The following is an 18,766-nucleotide window of genomic DNA, read 5'->3' as shown; positions in this document are numbered from 1 at the left end:
AGGGCAGACAGAATGAAAATCAATTTCACAGAAGACTAACCAATCTGATCACATGGACCACAGCCTTATCTAACTCAGTGAAACTATGAGTCATGCCGAGTAGGGCCACCCAAGATGGACATCTCATGGTGGAGAGTTCTGACAAAATGTGGTCCACTGGAGAAGGGAATGGCAAACCACTTCAGTATTCCTGCCTTGAGAACCCCATGAACAGTATGAAAAGGCAAAAAGATAGGACACAGAGATGAACTCTCCAGTACTGTAGGTGCCCAGTATGCTACTGGAGGTCAGTGGAGAAATAACTCCAGAAAGAATGGAGAGATGGAGCCAAACCAAAAACAACACCCAGCTGTGAATGTGACTGGTGATGGAAGTAAAGTCCGATGCTGTAAAGAGCAATATTGCATAGGAACCTGGAATGTTAGGTCCATGAATCAAGGCAAATTGGAAGTGGGTCAGATAGGAGATGGCAAGAGTGAACATCAACATTTTAGGAATCAGCAAACTAAAATGGCCTGGGATGGGTGAATTTAACTCAGATGACCATTATATCTACTACCGTGGGCAAGGATCCCTTAGAAGAAATGGAGTAGCCATCAGTTCAGTTCAGTTCAGTCGCTTAGTCGTGTCCGACTCTTTGCAACCCCATGAATTGCAGCACGCCAGGCCTCCCTGTCCATCACCATCTCTCACATTCATCGAGTCCGTGATGCCATCCAGCCATCTCATCCTCTGTCATCCCCTTCTCCTCCTGCCCCCAATCCTTCCCAGCATCAGAGTCTTTTCCAATGAGTCAACTCTTCACATGAGGTGGCCAAAGTACTGGAGTTTCAGCTTTAGCATCATTCCTTTCAAAGAAATCCCAGGGTTGATCTCCTTCAGAATGGAGTGGTTGGATCTCCTTGCAGTCCAAGGGACTCTCAAGAGTCTTCTCCAACACCACAGTTCAAAAGCATCAATTCTTCAGCGCTCAGCCTTCTTCACAGTCCAGCTCTCACATCCATACATGACCACAGGAAAAACCATAGCCTTGACTAGATGGACCTTAGTCGGCAAAGTAATGTCTCTGCTTTTGAATATGCTATCTAGGTTGGTCATAACTTTTCTTCCAAGGAGGAAGCGTCTTTTAATTTCATGGCTGCAGTCACCATCTGCAGTGATTTTGGAGCCCCCCAAAATAAAGTCTGACACTTTTTCCACTGTTCCCCATCTATTTGCCATGAAGTGATGGGACCAGATGCCATGATCTTCGTTTTCTGAATGTTGAGCTTTAAGCCAACTTTTTCGCTTTCCTCTTTCACTTTCATCAAGAGGCTTTTTATTTCCTCTTCACTTTCTGCCATAAGGGTGGTGTCATCTGCATATCTGAGGTTATTGAGATTTCTCCCGGCAATCTTGATTCCAGCTTGTGTTTCTTCCAGTCCAGCGTTTCTCATGATGTACTCTGCATAGAAGTTAAATAAGCAGGGTGACAATATACAGCCTTGACGTACTCCTTTTACAAAACAGTCTGAAATGCAGTACTCGGATGCAAACTCAAAAATGACAGAATGATCTCTGTTTCCAAGGCAAACCATTCAGTATCACAGTAATCCAAGTCTGTGCCCCGACCAGTAATGCCTAAGAAGCTGAAGACCTACAACACCTTCTAGAACTAACACCCCAAAAAGATGTCCTTTTCATCATAGGGGAATGGAATGCACAAGTAGGAAGTCAAGGGATACCTGGAGTAACAGGCAAATTTGGCCTTGGAGTACAAAACGAAGCAGGGCAAAGGCTAACAGATTTTTGCCAAGAGAGTGCACTGGTCATAGCAAACACCCTCTTCCAGCAACACAAGAGAAGACTACACATGGACATCACCAGATGGTCAATACCAAAATCAGACTGATTATATTCTTTGCAGCCAAAGATGGAGAAGCTCTATACAATCAGCAAAAACAAGACCGGGAGCTGACTGTGGCTCAGATCATGAACTCCTTATTGCCAAATTCAGACTTCAATTGAAGAAAATAGGGAAAACCACAGATCATTCGGGTATGACCTAAATCAAATCCTTTAGGATTATACAGTGGAAGTGACAAATAGATTCAAGGGATTAGATTCTGATAGATTGCCTGAAGAACTATGGACGGAGGTTCGTGACATTGTATAGGAGGCAGGGATCGAGACCATCCCCAAGAAAAAGAAATGCAAAAAGGCAAAATGGTTGTCTGAGAAAAGAAGAGAACCAAAAGACAAAGGAGAAAAGGAAAGATATACCCATTTGAATGCAGAGTCCCAAGGAATAGCAAGGAGAGACAAGAAAGCCTCCCTCAGTGATCAATGCAAAGAAATAGAGGAAAACAATAGAATGGGAAAGACTAGAGATCTTCAGCAATATGTGAACTGTGAACTTCCAGATGTTCAAGCTGGTTTTAGAAAAGGCAGAGGAACCAGAGATCAAATTGCCAACATCTTCTGGATCATCGAAAAAGCAAGAGAGTTCCAGAAAAACATCTATTTCTGCTTTATTGACTATGCCAAAGCCTTTGACTGTGTGGATCACAATAAACTAGGAAACTCTGAAAGAGATGGGAATAGCAGGCCACCTGACCTGCCTCTTGAGAAATCTGTATGCAGGTCAGGAAGCAACAGTTAGAACTGGACATGGACCAACAGACTGGTTCCAAATAGGAAAAGGAGTATGTCAAGGCTGTATATTGTCCCCCTGCTTATTTAACTTCTATGCAGAGTACATCATGAGAAACGCTGGGCTGGAAGAAGCAAGCACAAGCTGGAATCAAGATTGCTGGGAGAAATCTCAATAACCTCAGATATGCAGATGACACCACCCTTAGGGCAGAAAGTGAAGAGGAACTAAAAAGCCTCTTGATGAAAGTGAAAGAGGAGAGTGAAAAAGTTGGCTTAAAGCTCAACATTTAGAAAACGAAGATCATGGCATCTGGTCCCATCATTTCATGGGAAATAGATGGGGAAACGGTGTCAGACTTTATTTTGGGGGGCTCCAAAATCACTGCAGATGGTGACTGCAGCCATGAAATTAAAAGACGCTTCCTCCTTGGAAGAAAAGTTATGACCAACCTAGATAGCATATTCAAAAGCAGAGACATTACTTTGTCCACAGAGGTCTGTCTAGTCAAGGCTATGGTTTTTCCTGTGGTCATGTATGAATGTGAGAGTTGGACTATAAAGAAAGCTGAGCTGAAAGAATTGATGCTTTGAACTGTGGTGTTGGAGAAGACTCTTGAGAGTCCCTTGGACTGCAAGGAGATCCAACCTGTCTGTCCTAAAGGAAATCAGTCCTGAATATTCACTGGAAGGACTGATGCTGAAGCTGAAACTCCAATACTTTGGCCACCTGATGGGAAGAGCTGACTCATTTGAATAGACCCTAATGCTAGGAAAGATTGAAGGCGGGAGGAGAGGGGGATGACAGAAGAAGGGATGGCTGGATGGTATCACCGGCTTGATGGACATGAGTTTGAGTAAGCTCTGGCAGTTGGTGATGGACAGGGAAGCCTGGCACGCTGCAGTCCATGGGGTCACAAAGAGTTGGGTGCAACTGAACTGAAGTGAAAGTTGTTCAGTCGTGTCCGACTCTACAACCCCATGGGCTATACAGTCCTTGGAATTCTCCAGGTTGGAATACCAGAGTCAATAGCCTGTCCCTTCTCCAAGGAATCTTCCCAACCCAGGAATCAAACCCAGGTCTCCCGCATTGCAGAAAGATTCTTTACCAGCTGAACCACAACAGAAGCCCAAGGATACTTGAGTGGGTAGCCTATCGGTCTCCAGCGGAGTTTCCCGATCCAAGAATCAAACCGGGGTCTCCTGGATTGCAGGTGTATTCTTTACCAACTGAGCTATCAGGGAAGCCCCATCTGCTTAATAAGCTCGTTGCAAAGTTTGAATGTGTCAATATATGTAAAGTGGTTGGAGCAGAACCTGGCTAGTACTAAGTACTATGTAAGTATTTATTGTTATCAGCTACTTTATGAAATCCTTTGTCCCCGTGACCTAGTAAAGAGTCTCCTCTATTAGAAGGTCTTTCCTAGCCACCCTCTGTCCCCCAAATATAGAGCCAATATGACTCCCTTCTCTAAGCTATCCCTTTTCTTAACGTGCCCCATTAGCGCACTTCCTGTGCTTTGTAAAAGGTGTTTTTCTTTTTTTAATTCGAGGATAATTACTTTACAGTATTGTGAAGGAAACGTGTTCCTTTCCATGCGTGTGTCCTGGTATACTCTCCGCATCTGGAAAGACTATGTCTTAATGTTTTTGTGGCCCCAGTAGCTGTCATGGGACTTGGCATATAGAAGGCCATGGTGCATTTTTCTGAACGACCAAATGAGCTAAAACTTTAAAAGCCTGGACTTGGCATATAAAACCCTTTCTCTTCTCTTCTGTCTGAGGTGCCATCTCACCGTATCTCTTATGGCTCCCCTTTAACAGGAATGCATTCCAGCCATGCCTCATTTCTTGCTCTTCTTTTTCTTAGTTCCTCTCTTTCATGTCTCCAGGGCTTTGACTTGATGCTGATCCCCTTTCCTGCATCTTTTACAGAGTGAATTCCTACTCATTCGTCAACCCACTCAAGTGAATCTTAGATTATAAGCTTCATAAATACAAGGGCCTTGGACATTTTATTTACCTCTCACCCTTGGACCTAAGACAGTGTTCAGCACATATTAAGTGGTTAGTAAATACTTGTTAAAAAAGTGAATGCTGAAATGCTTTCTGGGGAGTTAATCTTTCCCTCTTTGATATTCTTTTAGCACTTGGTTCAAATATCTGTTTTAGCACTTACCTTACTGTATTGTAATTGCCTGATTACCTGTAGTTTCCCCAGTCTATCATGAACTATTAGGACTGGGACTGCAGTATCTTACTGTGTTCTGATTCTGCTCTAAGCCCTAACACAGGGCCTCTACACTGTATGTAAAAATTCATTGAGTAAACAATAATCATCATTATTTGGGGATGTTCTTGCTGGGTCTGGATAGTAAGCTACTCCACAAATGCTATTGTGAAACAGCTTTATACTCAGTTCTATGCTAGGTACTCTAAAGAACATAAGAACATTTTAAGATAAAAGTATGTGAGCCTTTATGGGACTTCTTAGGACATCATAAGAAATTAAAAAGTAATGATACAAAATCGTATGTGCTCCATTACAGAATTGTTGTTTAGACAATAAGGGTCAAGAGTTAGGAGAGAGCTGTGTCTGTTTTAGGGGTTAGAGTCTTAAATAGATGGAAAGATTTGGCTAGGTAGAGGGCAGTTAGTGATATCCAGCCATTCAGTAAGTTGTACCTACTGTTCCCTTTGCTTTATGCATACACGCATGCTTACTTTCCTGTGTGCACAGTACAAATTAAAAACAAGTTAAATTTGAATTCTAGAGAGTTAGCTAGATCCACGTTTTGCCAAGTGACTCTTCCCACACACCATCATTATGTTTTAATGCTAAGAATTTGCTGAATGTTCAAGCCTCAATTTCCTTATCAGTAACATCAGAAATACTGTCTCACCTGCAGGGTTGTTATGAGGGCTAAATAAATAAATGCATGTTGAAAGGGCTAAGCATTTTGCCTGGCACAAAATAAAAACTAGTAAATAGTTCTCTCTTTTCTTATATGGAAAAAAAAAGAGGCTGTGTAGTAAAGCTAGAGCTGAGAATGATGGTAATGATGTGATGATAATAGTAATGATTACGGCTTACATTTATTGAGCCTGTTTCTATGGGCCAGGCATTGTGCTAAGTGCTTTACACATAATAACTCTAAATTCTAATAATAGCACTGTGAAATGGATGCTTTTATCATTTATATTTTACAGATTAAAAAAATCTAAGGCACAGAGAGATTAAGTAGCTTGTCCAGAGTCATGAAGCTCTCAGTGGTAGAGCTGGGATTTGAACTAGACAATCTGGTTCCACAGTCTGCCTCCTATAGGGAGAACTAAAAAAAGTTGGAGGTTTCTGAATGCCAGCAAAGGAGGTATAAAAATCTTGGGATATTAGGACCATTGTACTTCTGTTATCAGCATATTAGAAGTAATTTTGCCTTAGCCTTATCACATTCAATGAAAGTGCTACTCAATAGAGCTCATGTGGTGTGCATTTGAATAGTAAAGGTTAATTTGGTTAATCTCTTCTTACTCCCTAAGGGAAAGTGATTTCTTCTGTTGGTTGCAATAGGAGATTTTTTAAATTGAAAGAGTCTGAAATATGCCTATTATTTTAGGTTCTGCATTTAAGAATGCTCTGTAAGTCTTCACTCCCCTTGTAGGATTGACTAGCCAATATTGTCCCTGCCCCCACCAGTGGAATGGTGCCCATGTTATTGCTTATGAGCGAAGCATTTTCCCTCATTGGTTTTATCAAACCTTATATTTCAGCCATCCACAACTATAGGACCAAATGGGATTTTGGAAGCACCTTTTCTTTCTGGCAGTAACCATTCCACTACTCATAGTAGCTTTCCCATTGATATTTCATGTCCACTTCCCTTTTTTCCTCTAAATATTTCAGATAAGAACTTGCAGTATCTATTTTGGGGCTCATATTTGGACAGAAATAGAGAAACATTCTTTGTAAGTATGTGGAATTCTTCTCTGGAACTAATTGCTATATTTTTCTATTTTTGGTCTAATATCTCAGATCTGAAGACTACTATAGTTAGTCCTTGAGGGTAGAAATAACTGTTCAGTTACATGTGCTGATCCCCTGGAGAAGGAAATGGCAACCCACTCCAGTACTCTTGCCTAGAAAATTCCACAGATGGAGGAGCCTGGTGGGCTACAGTCCATGGGGTCGCAAAGAGTTGGACATGACTAAGCAACTTCACTTCTTCTTCTTATATCTACTGTGCATTGGGGATAGAGAAATAAGAAATTGTTCTGGCCCTCAATATGTTCATAGTCTAGTGGAGAAGACAGCCTTGTAGATAACTATTTGCAGAAAGCACATATGCAGTAATTGATGTCTTTGCAGATTCCATGGGAGTTTGATTAAATGTGGTTGGAGAGAGGCAAGAAAGTCTTTGTATAGTAGTTGATTCTTTAATGTCTTTAAGAATAAACAGATGTTTATCATGTGATTCAGGCAGAGAAAGAGCATCCCAGGCAGAGGATGTCAAATACTGTGATTGGTTTAGGCAGTTTCAAATTGTTTGATACATGTTGAGCCAATGGTGAGGCTGAAAAGGATGTCAAGAGCCAGGTCATGTAAGGCCTTTTATGCCATGCTAAAGAGCTTAAACGTCTCTAGTTCCATATGTTGAAATAATCTGATGTGGAAACCCCAGCCTCATTCCAGCCATGTGGAAATGCTCAGTAAAAAATCTCCAATACAGAAATTACCCTGGCAGTACAGCAATTAAGACTCTATTGTAGGGGCCCGGGTTTGATCCCTGATTAGGAACTAAGATCACGCATGCCACATTGTGCGACCAAAAAAAAAAAACCACCAGCAAAATGTCTCCAGAACAGAGCTGAGCTTGAAGAGAAAAAAGAGAAACCCTCAGGTGCCAGGAAGAGAGAGGAAATCCAAATGCAGAGCTATAAGTGGAAGCTGAAGGCATACCTTAGAGATATTTCAGGGTTGGTTCCAGACCACTGCAATAAAGTGAATTTTTTTGGTTTCCCAGTTAATATAAAAGTTATGTTTGAACTATACTGTATAATCTGTTAAGTGTACAATGGCGTTATATTTAAAAACATGTACATACCTTAATTTAAAAATATTTTATTGCTAAAAAATGCTGACCATCATCTGAGCCTTCAGTAAGTTGGAATCTTTTTGCTGGGTCTTGCCTTTTGGAGGGTCTTGCCTAGATGTTGATGGCTGCTAACTGATGAGGATGGTGGTTGCTAAAGGTTAGGGTGGCTGTGGCAGTTTCTTAAAACAGTGAAGTTTGCCATATCAATTGACCCTTCCTTTCATGAATGATTCTCTATAGTGTGCAAATGCTGTTTGATAGCATTTTACTCACAGTAGAACTTTCAAAATTGAAGTCAATCCTACCAGACTCTGCTGCTGCTTTATCAGCTAAGTTTATGTGATATTCTACATCCTTCCTTGTCATTTCAACAGACTTCACAGCATCTTCACCAGGAGTAGATTCCATCTCAAGAAAGCTTCTTTGCTTATCCATAAGAAGTAACTCCTCATCTATTAAAGTTTAATCATGGGATTACAGCAATTCAGTCGTATCCTCAGCTCCACTCATAATTCTAGTTCTCTTGCACGTTCCACCACATCTGCAGTTGCTTCTTTCACTGAAGTTTAGAACCCCTCAAAGTCATTCATGAGGTTTGGAGTCAACTTTTTCCAGACTCCAGTTAATGTTGATATTTTGACTTAATCTCATGAATCATGAATATTCTTAATTGCATCTGGAATGGTGAATTCTTTCCAGAAGATTTTCAATTTACTTTGCACCAGAAAAATCACTATCTATGGTAGCTATAGCCTTATGAAATGTATCTCTAATGTATTTCTCTATGTATGTATCCTAGAAATATATTTCTAGGACTTGAAAGTCAAAATTACTCCTTGCAACAGAATGGATGTTGTGTTAGCAGGCAGGAAAACAACATTAGTTTCCTTGTACGTCTCTGTCAGAGCTCTTGAGTGAACAGGTTCGTTAGTCAATGAGTAGTGATATTTTGAAAGGAATCTTTTTTTCTGAGTAACAGGTCTTGACAGTGGGCCTAAACTATTTGGTAAGTCATGTTGTAAACAAGTATGCTGTCATCTAGGCTTTGTTACATTTATAGAGCCCAGGAAGAGTAGTTTGCATAATTAAGGGCCCAAGCATTTTCAAAATGACAAGTGAGCATTGGCTTCTACTTTAAGTCGCCAGCTACATTAGTCGCTGAGAGTCAACCAGTCCTTTGAAACTTTGAAGTTAGGCATTGACTTCTCCTCTCTAGCTATGCAAGTTCTAGATGTCATCTCTTCCAGTATGAGACTATTCTATCTACATTGAAAATCTGTTGTTTAGTGTTCATTGATTATCTCAGATAGATTCTCTGGATAGCTTGCTGCAGCTTCTACCTTAGTACTTGCTGCTTTACTTTGCACTTGTATGTTAGGGAAACAGCTTCTTCCCCTAAACCTCATCAACCAACCTCCGCTAGCTTCAGACTTTTCTTCTGCAGTTTCCTCACCTCTTAGCCTTCCTAGACTTGAAGAGCAGTAGGGCCTTGCTCCAGATTAGGCTTTGGCTTATGGGACTGTTGCAGTTAGTTTGATCTGTGCAAACCACTCAAATGTTATCACATCAGCATTAAGTCTGTTCTACTTTCTTATCATTTGTGTGTTCACTGGAGCAGCACTTTTAATTTCCATCAGGAACTTTCCCCTTGAATTTATGACTTGGTTAACTATTTGATGCAGAACACCTAGCTTTTGGCCTGTCTTGGTTTTCAACATATTTTCCTCACTAAGCTTAATCATTTCTAGCTTTTGACTTTAAGTGAGAGTCAAGCTACTCTTCCTTTCACTTGAACACTTAGAGGCCATTGTAGGGCTGTTAATTAACCTAATTTCAATGTTGCGGGGTCTCAGGGAATAGGGAAGCCCGAGGAGCAGACAGAAATGGGGCAATGACTGGTTGGTGGAGCACTCAAAATGTTTATCAGCTAAGTTTGCTGTCTTATATGGGCATGGTTTATGGCACCCCCCCCAAAACAATTAAAATAGTAACATCAAAGGTCATTGATCACAGGTCATAATAAATATAATAATAATGGAAAAAGTCTGAAACGTTGCAGGAATTATCTAAATATGACAGACACGAAGTGAGCATCTGTTGGAAAAAATAGTATCTGTAGGCTTGCTCAATGCAAGGTTGCCACAAACCTTCAATTTGTTAAAAAAAAAAAAGCAATGTCTGCAAAGTGCAGTAAAGTGAAGTGCAATAAAACAAGGTATGCTTCTATATAGTTTTATGGAAACCAGGTACAGAGTTTGGGGGCTGGGATTTTAGGGCCAGTATGAGGATAGCAGATAAGGAGCTGGAAGTCAACATAGGGCTACCATATTTTTTAAAAATGAACTAGAAAAATTCCATCCACCAGTCTAAGGAATCAGCATGAAGATTGTATCATGTCAGGGTTTGGGTTCAAAAAAGTTGACACCATAATAAACTAGAACCTCACGCTTATTACTGTGTGTGTGTGTATTTAACTTCATCCTATCTATAAAGCTGAAAAATTAACATAAAAACTGGTCCAGAACCAGGGAAATCCAAGGAGCTTGGCAAAGGCAAAGGTGAGATTTCCATGTTAAGACACTTCTAAGCCTAGAGTACGTAGGATTCCCATGGAAAACATAAAAAATGTACTCATGGTCAAAACTTACAGTAAAATAAATTACCAGGAGGGAGAATGAACAGGTAGATTTAAGTAGTAGAATTTCTACTCCAGGAAACATAGGTAACAGTCTGAAAGAGATCTTAAATGTGTTAAAAATATTCACAGAGATAAAGAAAGGAATAGAAATGGTAAGGATAGGATAGTATGAAAAAAAAAGGCAGATTTAGAGGGAAAAAAAACAGAATTTGTCCAGTGAAAAAGCATATTTGTTGACAAGTACATTGGCCAGCTTAAAAGTAAAGTCATAGCTATGGAGAGAAACACTGAATTGAAAGCTGAAAAAAGTGAAAGTAGCAATCACTCAGTCATGTCTGACTCTGCGACCCCATGGACTGTAGCCCGCCAAACTCCCCTGTCCATGAAATTCTCCAGGCAAGAGTACTGGAGTAGCCATTCTCTTTTCCAGGGGATCTTCTCAACCCAGGGATTGAACCTGGGTCTCCTGCATTGCAGGTAGATTCTTTACCATCTAAGCTACCACGGAAGCCCAAATTGAAAGCTGCTGCTGCTGCTGCTAAGTCACTTCAGTCGTGTCCGACTCTGTGCGACCCCATAGACAGCAGTCCACCAGGCTTCCCCGTCCCTGGGATTCTCCAGGCAAGAACACTGGAGTGGGCTGCCATTTCCTTCTCCAGTGCATGAAAGTGAAAAGTGAAAGTGAAGTCGCTCAGTTGTGCCGGACTCTTAGCGACCCGAGGAAATCAGTAGAATGCATCCCACAGAACTAGAAATATGGCAGAAAAGTTAAGAGACTTGAAGGACAGGCAGAGAGGCCATGTGTGTTTCTAACAGGAGTTTTCCATAATGTAGAGACTTGGTATAGATTTCCTTGAGCATCTTAAAAATTGTGGGGACAAATGCTGAAATGATAGAAATGGAGTGTGTAACTCCCAAACCATGAGAGGAGGAGCAAGGCTAAAGGGAGCTCAGGCTGTGAGATGAGAGGCAAGAAAGGGAGAAGAAAGGCAAAGAGAAAGTGTGTCCGGTAACCGTCGGTAATGACGATAAATGCAAATGGATTAAACATGCCTATCAAAAAATAGAAATTTTCAGATTGGATGGGGAAGGAGGAGCAAAATAAAGCAGCCATAAGTTATTAAAGCATGACCCAGAAAAGTTGAAAGTGAAGGATAGAAGACATACGAGTATATAATAGGCAGGAGTTCAGTGAAGCAGTGTTTATAATAGGAAAAATATGAGGGGAAGAAAATGCTAAATATGCATTAGGGAAATAGATTTTAATATTCTGAGACATTGTATATAAAAATAATGGAATAATATTCAATACTGTTAAAATGGATCAACTGGGTTTATACACATCAGTATGGGTAAGTCAAACTATATTGAATGAGAAGTGCAAGTTGCATAATATGATATTTATGTCTACTTCCTACTGAAAATATCCCTTGCTGCTGCTGCTGCTGCTAAGTCACTTCAGTCGTGTCCGACTCTGTGCAACCCCATAGACGGCAGCCCACCAGCCTCCACTGTCCATGGGATTCTCCAGGCAAGAACAGTGGAGTGGGTTGCCATTTCCTTCTCCAATGCATGAAAGTGAAAAGTGAAAGTGAAGTCGCTCAGTCGTGTCCAATCTTCCCGACCCCGTGGACTCCTACCAGGCTTCTCTGTCCATGGCATTTTCCAAGCTAGAGCACTGGAGTGGGTCGCCATTGCCTTCTCCGAAAATATCCCTTACCTAGCTTCATTTATTTGTCTTTCATGCCATTTAACACGAATGTTATTTTATATTGTAACAGGTCATAGAAAAGTACTCTGTCTCAATTTTGGTTAGGGCTCCTAAGGACTGAAAATGAAGTGAGCATGTGTGCATGCCAAGTTGCTTCAGTCATGTCTGACTCTTTGCAACCCCATGGACTGTAGTCTGCCGAGCTCCTATGTCCATGGGATTCTCCAGGCAAGAATACTGGAGTGGGTTGCCGTGCCCTCCTCCAGGGGATCTTCCTGACCCAGGGACCAAACCCATGTCTCTTACGTCTCCTGCACTAGCAGGTGGGTTCTTTACTACTAGCGTCACCTGGGAAGCCTTGAGAACAAAACAATAGGTATAAAGTGTTCCCCAAAGTTGTTCTAGACCACCTGCAGAACTTGTGAAGGCAGTATGTGAAGACCAGTTTTGGAATCCTGAACCTATCACCTATCTTAGGTAATAAGGAAAGTTGAAGGTAAAGAAAGAAAGGAATGAAAAGTCCTTTGGATAAAATGGGACAGCTGTGGTATTTTCTTTTGGAGAACTTGACCTCAGTTCCTGGAGTTGGTAGACAGAGACCAGACCTGTGCCAGGGAAAGTCTAAAACCAGAGAGTTTTTACTGATGCCACTGAAAGGAAAGTGGTTGCATTTGGAAGGCTGTTATGCTCAGAGTTTTTCAGGGCAAAGATAGGGGCATAGCCAAGAAAATATTGGTTAACCTGGAGTTGAATTAAAGGGGCTTGGTTCACAAGGATCCTTGGAAGGGTAATGGGACCCCTTCAGAGACTGTATGAAGCTGGTTGCCAGAAGCTGGAGACTTAGGGTGGACCTGTATGTGGCTGGCTGAGAGAGACCTTGCCAGTGCTGTGGGAACACTACAGGTCAGAGCTCAACCCTGGGAGCCGCCATGGAACCACAGAAACAGCTCATGAGACACCTTTTGACTATCTGCCAAGTCTAGAGAGTACTGAAAACTGGTGAGCATCGCATCGCACCACAACCAGAAGTACGGCTTTTCCTGTCTGTTACTGTTCCTCCTTTTCCCAGTTTCAAACCTGGAAGGATCAGAGACTAAAGCAAACAAGCAGCTGGGGAAGGAGGAGAAGCAAAGGTGGGGAAATAAGTCCCCAGACATCCCCTTCTCCCAGCACAGGCAGCTATGCTAGACCCTGCCCAGGGGGGTAAATGAAGACTTTTGAGGGTTTCTTTTTATTGAATTATCACGTGCATGTAGAAAAGTAGACAAATCATGAGTGTACATCTTAAAGATTTTCACAGAACACATTTGTGTCCCCAGTATCCAGATCAAGAAACAGGACATGTACCAGAAGCCCCTGTGCCCCTTCCCAGACCCTAACCGGCCCACCACCCCAAGGTATAATGATACAAAACAAGAAACAAAAAATTTTTGTAATTATAAAAGCAACTTTATTTTTTGTCTCCCAGTTTATTTTAAAAAATTATTAGTGGAAATAATTTTAAATGCAACATAGTACAAAGACATTCCTCATCCCTTTCACCTGGATTCCTTGTTAATATTTTACACTTAATGGAAAGATTCGTGTCAACTTTAAGATGGTAGTTTTTTCTAGAAATGGAAGGAAGGGATTAAGGGGTGAAGGGTGTAAGGAGACTTGAACTTTACAGTGTTTTATTGTTTTATGTGAAATGGCAAAATGTAAGTTTTTCATTACAAGCGGTGAGTAACTAACTTTTTGTGTTTGAAGTTTTAAAAATTCTTCATACAAGAGAAGGTTTGAGTTTTACAATCTAGGAAGTAGGGAGCTGTTGAAGTGTGCTTTTTATTGTTGAAATAACTATGTCTTTCTGACTTCTCTGCTGTCTGTCCTCCGCTATGGATTAAGACAGTTAAGTGAGCTATAGCGTTGGTTCACCTCAGCATCGTTTTTCTTTTCTTGTCCTCCTTTTTGCCTTTCAATGCTAAGTGCCCAGTGGTGTCTGACGTGGTAAGATTAAAACTTGCACTTTTCCTAATAGATGTAACTCTCTTCCTGATTGGCAGTAAGCAGGGGCTGCTTTTAAGCAATTACCCATCATTTGGGGCCATCATACATACTGTGCTTTGGTTCAGGTCATAATCAATAATTCATATGTCAGTAGGAGCCCCATTAGCTCAGGTGAAGGCAGATGTCTTTCTAATGAAAATGTTCCATTTTCCAAATGACTTTTCTTTTTCCCAGAGAGTTGTGGTTATAGAAGACATAAAAAGATGGAAAACTATGTTGGAGCTTCCTGATCAAAGCAAAGAAAATCTAGTTGAAGCCTTACGAGAATTAAAGAAGAAAATACCTTCCCAAGAAGTGTTAAAGTCAACAAAGATAGGTATGTTCCTTCTGAATTTTATGAGAAGTGCTTCTGTTTTATCTCCTTCTTTCTTCTTTCCTCCCTCTCGCAAACATAGTTATCTGTATATCAGTACATCTCAAGCTATCCCTGGTGAGAGCCCATTGTTTAAAAAATTCTGCGTTGACTGTAGACTAATACTTTTATAGTATAATAAAAATTAACAGGTAAATGAAATTAAAATATAAAGAGTACAAGCCCTATTTCTAAAAAAAATTAGATCCAACAGATGTGGAAGTACTTTGTCAGACTACTATAAAAGCTTCTAAATGCTTATTTCAGTTTCTGTACTTATTGCATGATCGGTGGGTAGTATTTTGAATGTGCTTGATGCTGGGTGTACAAAAATGAAGAAGACATGATTGTGGCCTCAAGGAATTTAGGGTTTGGTGGAGAAACCAGCAAGTAGACAAATGTAAGTAGTAAAATAGTTTAGATTAGAAATAAAAACATAAATAATGTCTGTGGTACCATTCTGATCTGTGCAAGGTGTATGCTGGCACAGAGAACAGAGTAGTCTTACATCTGGGGAATTCAGAAAAAACTCTGTAGAAGAGGCAACAGGTCACTTAAATCTTGGCTTTTCTGTCTTGAGTAGAAGTAACTTCCAAAGCATGGTTTGTAAAAGCAAAATGACAGCATCTTTTGCTGCTACGTCACTTATTACAGCATTGGAGTTATCTTAAGAGGTAAGTCAGGAACTACATCGAATTACCATTTTAGTACAGTACACAACTGTGAATAATATGCGAGGGAGGGCCAGCATGTGTTTCTCAAGCTGCTCCCAAGTCCCCAGGGAGTCCAGGGTAGTCATTCACAGCTGCTGTTCTTGCCCTCACCCGTGCAGCCATTGCCTTCTCTGCCTCCCCTTGACCTCTTGTTCATGAGAAGCAGGAGAGAGAGTAGCTTCAGACTGGTGCTAACAGCTGGCAAGAGCTGTGTGAAATCCCCCAGAGGTTCCCCCAAGAGTCTTGAGAGTTGCACCCCTGTAATATAAACCAGAATCTGAGAAAATTAGATGCTTAAAGAACATAAAACCCTATCATTATAGCCAAGGAGATTCTCCCATCTGCTGCTGGATTTTCTCTTTATTGGTTGTGGTCACTAGAGGGCAATAAGACCATTCATATGAGCAGATAAGGTATTTCCACCAGTAGAGGGTACTAGTGGTTAATATTTTATGATGTGTACATGTACATATGTGTATATATATGTTCATATTTAGGCACACCACAAATACACTTACAATCAGATCTTAAATGTCAACATAATATTGACTGGAGTTAACCTACACTACAGAGCAGATGACAGTTTTAAAAATTATTTCTGTTTGTCCTTTGAGTACAGTTGCAAGTATGCTAAGTATAATTACGAGTATGCTTTCAAGAATGGGCGTGTCTGATGTTCAGAAATTTCAATTCAAGGATCATAATGAAACCACAACAAGGGGGCATGACTTAGGAGGACCTGGAAACCATCCAGCATTTGAGTCTTGACCGTATCCCAGGCTTCGCCTAAACCTGAGGTTGTGTGGAATATAAGGGTTCCTTGGTTCCTTTGTAGTTACACTAGTTGCTAGCCTGAAGATTCATTTGTATCATTGCCTGAGAATGTTTCCGTTCTCCCACCTTGAGAGTCCTTCCTGTCCCTGTCCCATGAGATTTCTATGAGTGCTCTGATGACGAGGAGAAGTTAGATCAAGGAGTACATGTGTTGAGAGTAGGGAAGATGTTAAAGAATGTGCCAGGCAGGGCTATGTCAGGTGAGCTGTACAGAGAGAACATGGTGCATTGCAGAGACTAAGAAGTCTGGTATATTTGAAATGTAATCAGTTAGAGAGTCTGGATCAGATGGAAATGATTCTTTGTAAATCATTTGAAACTGTTTGGTCTTAGGCATGGGTTTGGATTTATGGCAGGCTGACCCCCTGGGCCTCTCATAGCATCCCATGACAGAGGAAACTGGCCCCAGACCATTGCCTGGCCGCTGTCTACAGGCTGCAGGCACTGCAGTGGGTTGCGCAGTGGGTTGCACATTGGGAAAAAAAGCAAAAGTGTTTAGTCTTAGCTTGTGTATTAGTTACCTGTCCCTGTGTAAAAATTACCCCCAAGTTTAGCAGCTTAAGTATTTCTTGTCTCACACAGGTTTTCTGAGGGTCAAGAATCTGAGAGCTGTTTATCTGAGTGCTTCTGACTCATGGTCTCTTAAGAGGTTACAGTCAAGCTGTTGGCTGGGGCTGTAGTCATCTGAAAGCTTGAGCAGGGCCTGAAGATCTGCTCCTAATGGCTCACTTACAGGATTGCTTATAGGAGACCTCAGTTTCTCATCACCTGGGCCTCTTCATAGGGCTGCTCATGGCATGGTGCTTGACTTTCTCCAGAGTAAGTGATCCAAGAGAGAGTAACCAAGATGGAAACCACAGTATCTTTTATCATCTTCTCTTGGAAGTGACATACCATTGCTTCTGTTATATTCTGTTGATCACACAGACCAACCTGGGTACAGCCTGGGAGACAACTACACATGGGTTATGAATACCAAGGGAGGAGGCTCACTGGGGCTCTCTTGTAGACTGGCTATCACAGCATGTGTTTCTTTAAATTTAACCGAGGTATATTCTTCTTCCTGGACCTTCAGATTTATGTTCATTTGTAGAAGTTTTACAGTGGTTATCTCTTCAAAGAATCTCCTTTTCATTGTCTATTTCTTCATTCTGGGATTCTACAATTAGAAATAGGTTAGAGCTTTTGTTTCCCATGTTCTTTAGCTCATATGTCTCCTTGTCTCTCATAAAATTGTGGGCAGTTTCTTCAGAGGTATATCTTCCAAGTCACTAATTCTCTTTTCACTTGACTCTAATTTGCTGTCTCACTCATTCATTAAGTTCTTTCTTTCTGAAACCATTTTTTTATTTTTGCAAGCTTTCTTTCTTCCCAAAATCTGTCTCTTTTAAATGTTATTTGTACACACTTGTGATTGTGCCTTTTATTTCTGCAAACATATAGTGTATAGTTCTTCTGTAGTCATCTGACTATTCTAATATTTGTTATCCTTAGGGTTTAACTCTATTGTTTACTGTTTCTGTTGACTCTCCTGGTGTTTGCCTTTCACTGTGCCTATTGATTTTTCTTTTTTTTTTTTTTGGCTGTGCTATGAGGCTTGTAGGATCTTAGTTTCCCAGCCAGGGACTGAGCGTAGACCCTCAGCAACGAAAGCACAGAGGCCTAACCATGGAACTGCCAGAGAACTCCTTGCTTGTTGATTTTTAATTGTGAGCTCATTATTTTCTTTCAATATGTGGGAATTCTGTGAGGCTAAACTGGAAACATTTCTCCGTAGAGGGGATTAGCTTCTTTTTTTCTTTGTGCCAGTAGTCAAGGACCACTTCTGACCTGAAATGCTTTAGCAACACCACTCAAGGATCCTAGCTCAGAATCAGAGTCCCAGCATTAGCTCTCTCATTTCACCGCTGACCCAAAGCAAAGTATTTTAGTAGTGTTCCTATTAGTCAGCCCTTAGGATAACCCTATGCCTTTAGCTTCCACTTATTTTTTTTGAGATGATTTTTATCCAGAATCAAATTGTATTGCAGTGAAAGTGTAGCTTTAGTCCACTATAAAGCCTCAGATCCTAAAGATCATAAGTGGTTGTTATCAAAGGATTTTTGAATTCTTATTTGCAGTTTAGAAATACCTGTCTCTGCCATAGGGGAAGAGTGTTTGAGAAAAGCAAACCTGGAGGCAGAAAGCCCAGTTAGGAAGCTACTAAAACATCTAGATGAGAAATTAGGGTGGCCTGGAAGGGGTTGTAACCATGAGGGTGGAGAAATGTGGTTGGAATCAAGAGACATAAATGCATTAAAATCCAGCGAACCTAGAAGTTGATTGGATGTTGGGGAATGAAAAGAGTGAAGGCTGAGGCCCAGATTTCTGATATGGACAAATAGGTGTATGGCAGCACTACTCATTAGGATAGGAAACAGCATGTTTGGAGGTGGGGGGAATGGTAAGTTCAATTTTGGACTCACTGTGTTTGACATATTGTGGGACAAATGTTGGATATATAAGGCTAGAGCTAAGGAGGGTCTATAAATATATACTTGAGAGTCACCATCAGCATGTAGTGAGAAAGCAAGGCAATTGCCCAGGAAGAGTATGTAGGAAAAGCAAAGAGCCAAATCCCACATCCTGAAGCACACCAATAGGCAAGAGGCTTGTGGGAGATGGGAAAGGTGTGACTGGGGAAACAGGAGAGAATGTTGCTGTGGAAAGAGAAAGAGTGCTTCTGAGAGGGGATTCGTCAGCACT

General features: G+C 41.0%; 1 protein-coding gene and 1 non-coding gene across 3 annotated transcripts in view; both read left to right on the top strand.

The window, feature by feature from the left end:
• The window catches only part of TCEANC2 (transcription elongation factor A N-terminal and central domain containing 2), a 43,583-nt gene that overhangs the window by 3,512 nt on the left and 21,305 nt on the right, over nucleotides 1-18,766 (top strand). For both annotated transcript variants that reach the window (XM_052637786.1, XM_052637785.1), the window contains exon 3: nucleotides 14,297-14,438. In XM_052637786.1, the coding sequence (XP_052493746.1) occupies nucleotides 14,297-14,438 (142 nt within the window). The remainder of the gene's footprint in view (nucleotides 1-14,296; nucleotides 14,439-18,766) is intronic.
• Nucleotides 16,355-16,485, top strand: LOC128045878 (small nucleolar RNA SNORA42/SNORA80 family). Its single transcript, XR_008199208.1, has one exon. It is a non-coding gene; the product is annotated as a small nucleolar RNA SNORA42/SNORA80 family (small nucleolar RNA).

This window comes from Budorcas taxicolor, chromosome 3 (assembly GCF_023091745.1).
Source record: "Budorcas taxicolor isolate Tak-1 chromosome 3, Takin1.1, whole genome shotgun sequence".
In the NCBI taxonomy this organism is placed as follows: Eukaryota; Metazoa; Chordata; class Mammalia; order Artiodactyla; family Bovidae; genus Budorcas; species Budorcas taxicolor.
This window is presented reverse-complemented; position numbering and strand designations above follow the sequence as displayed.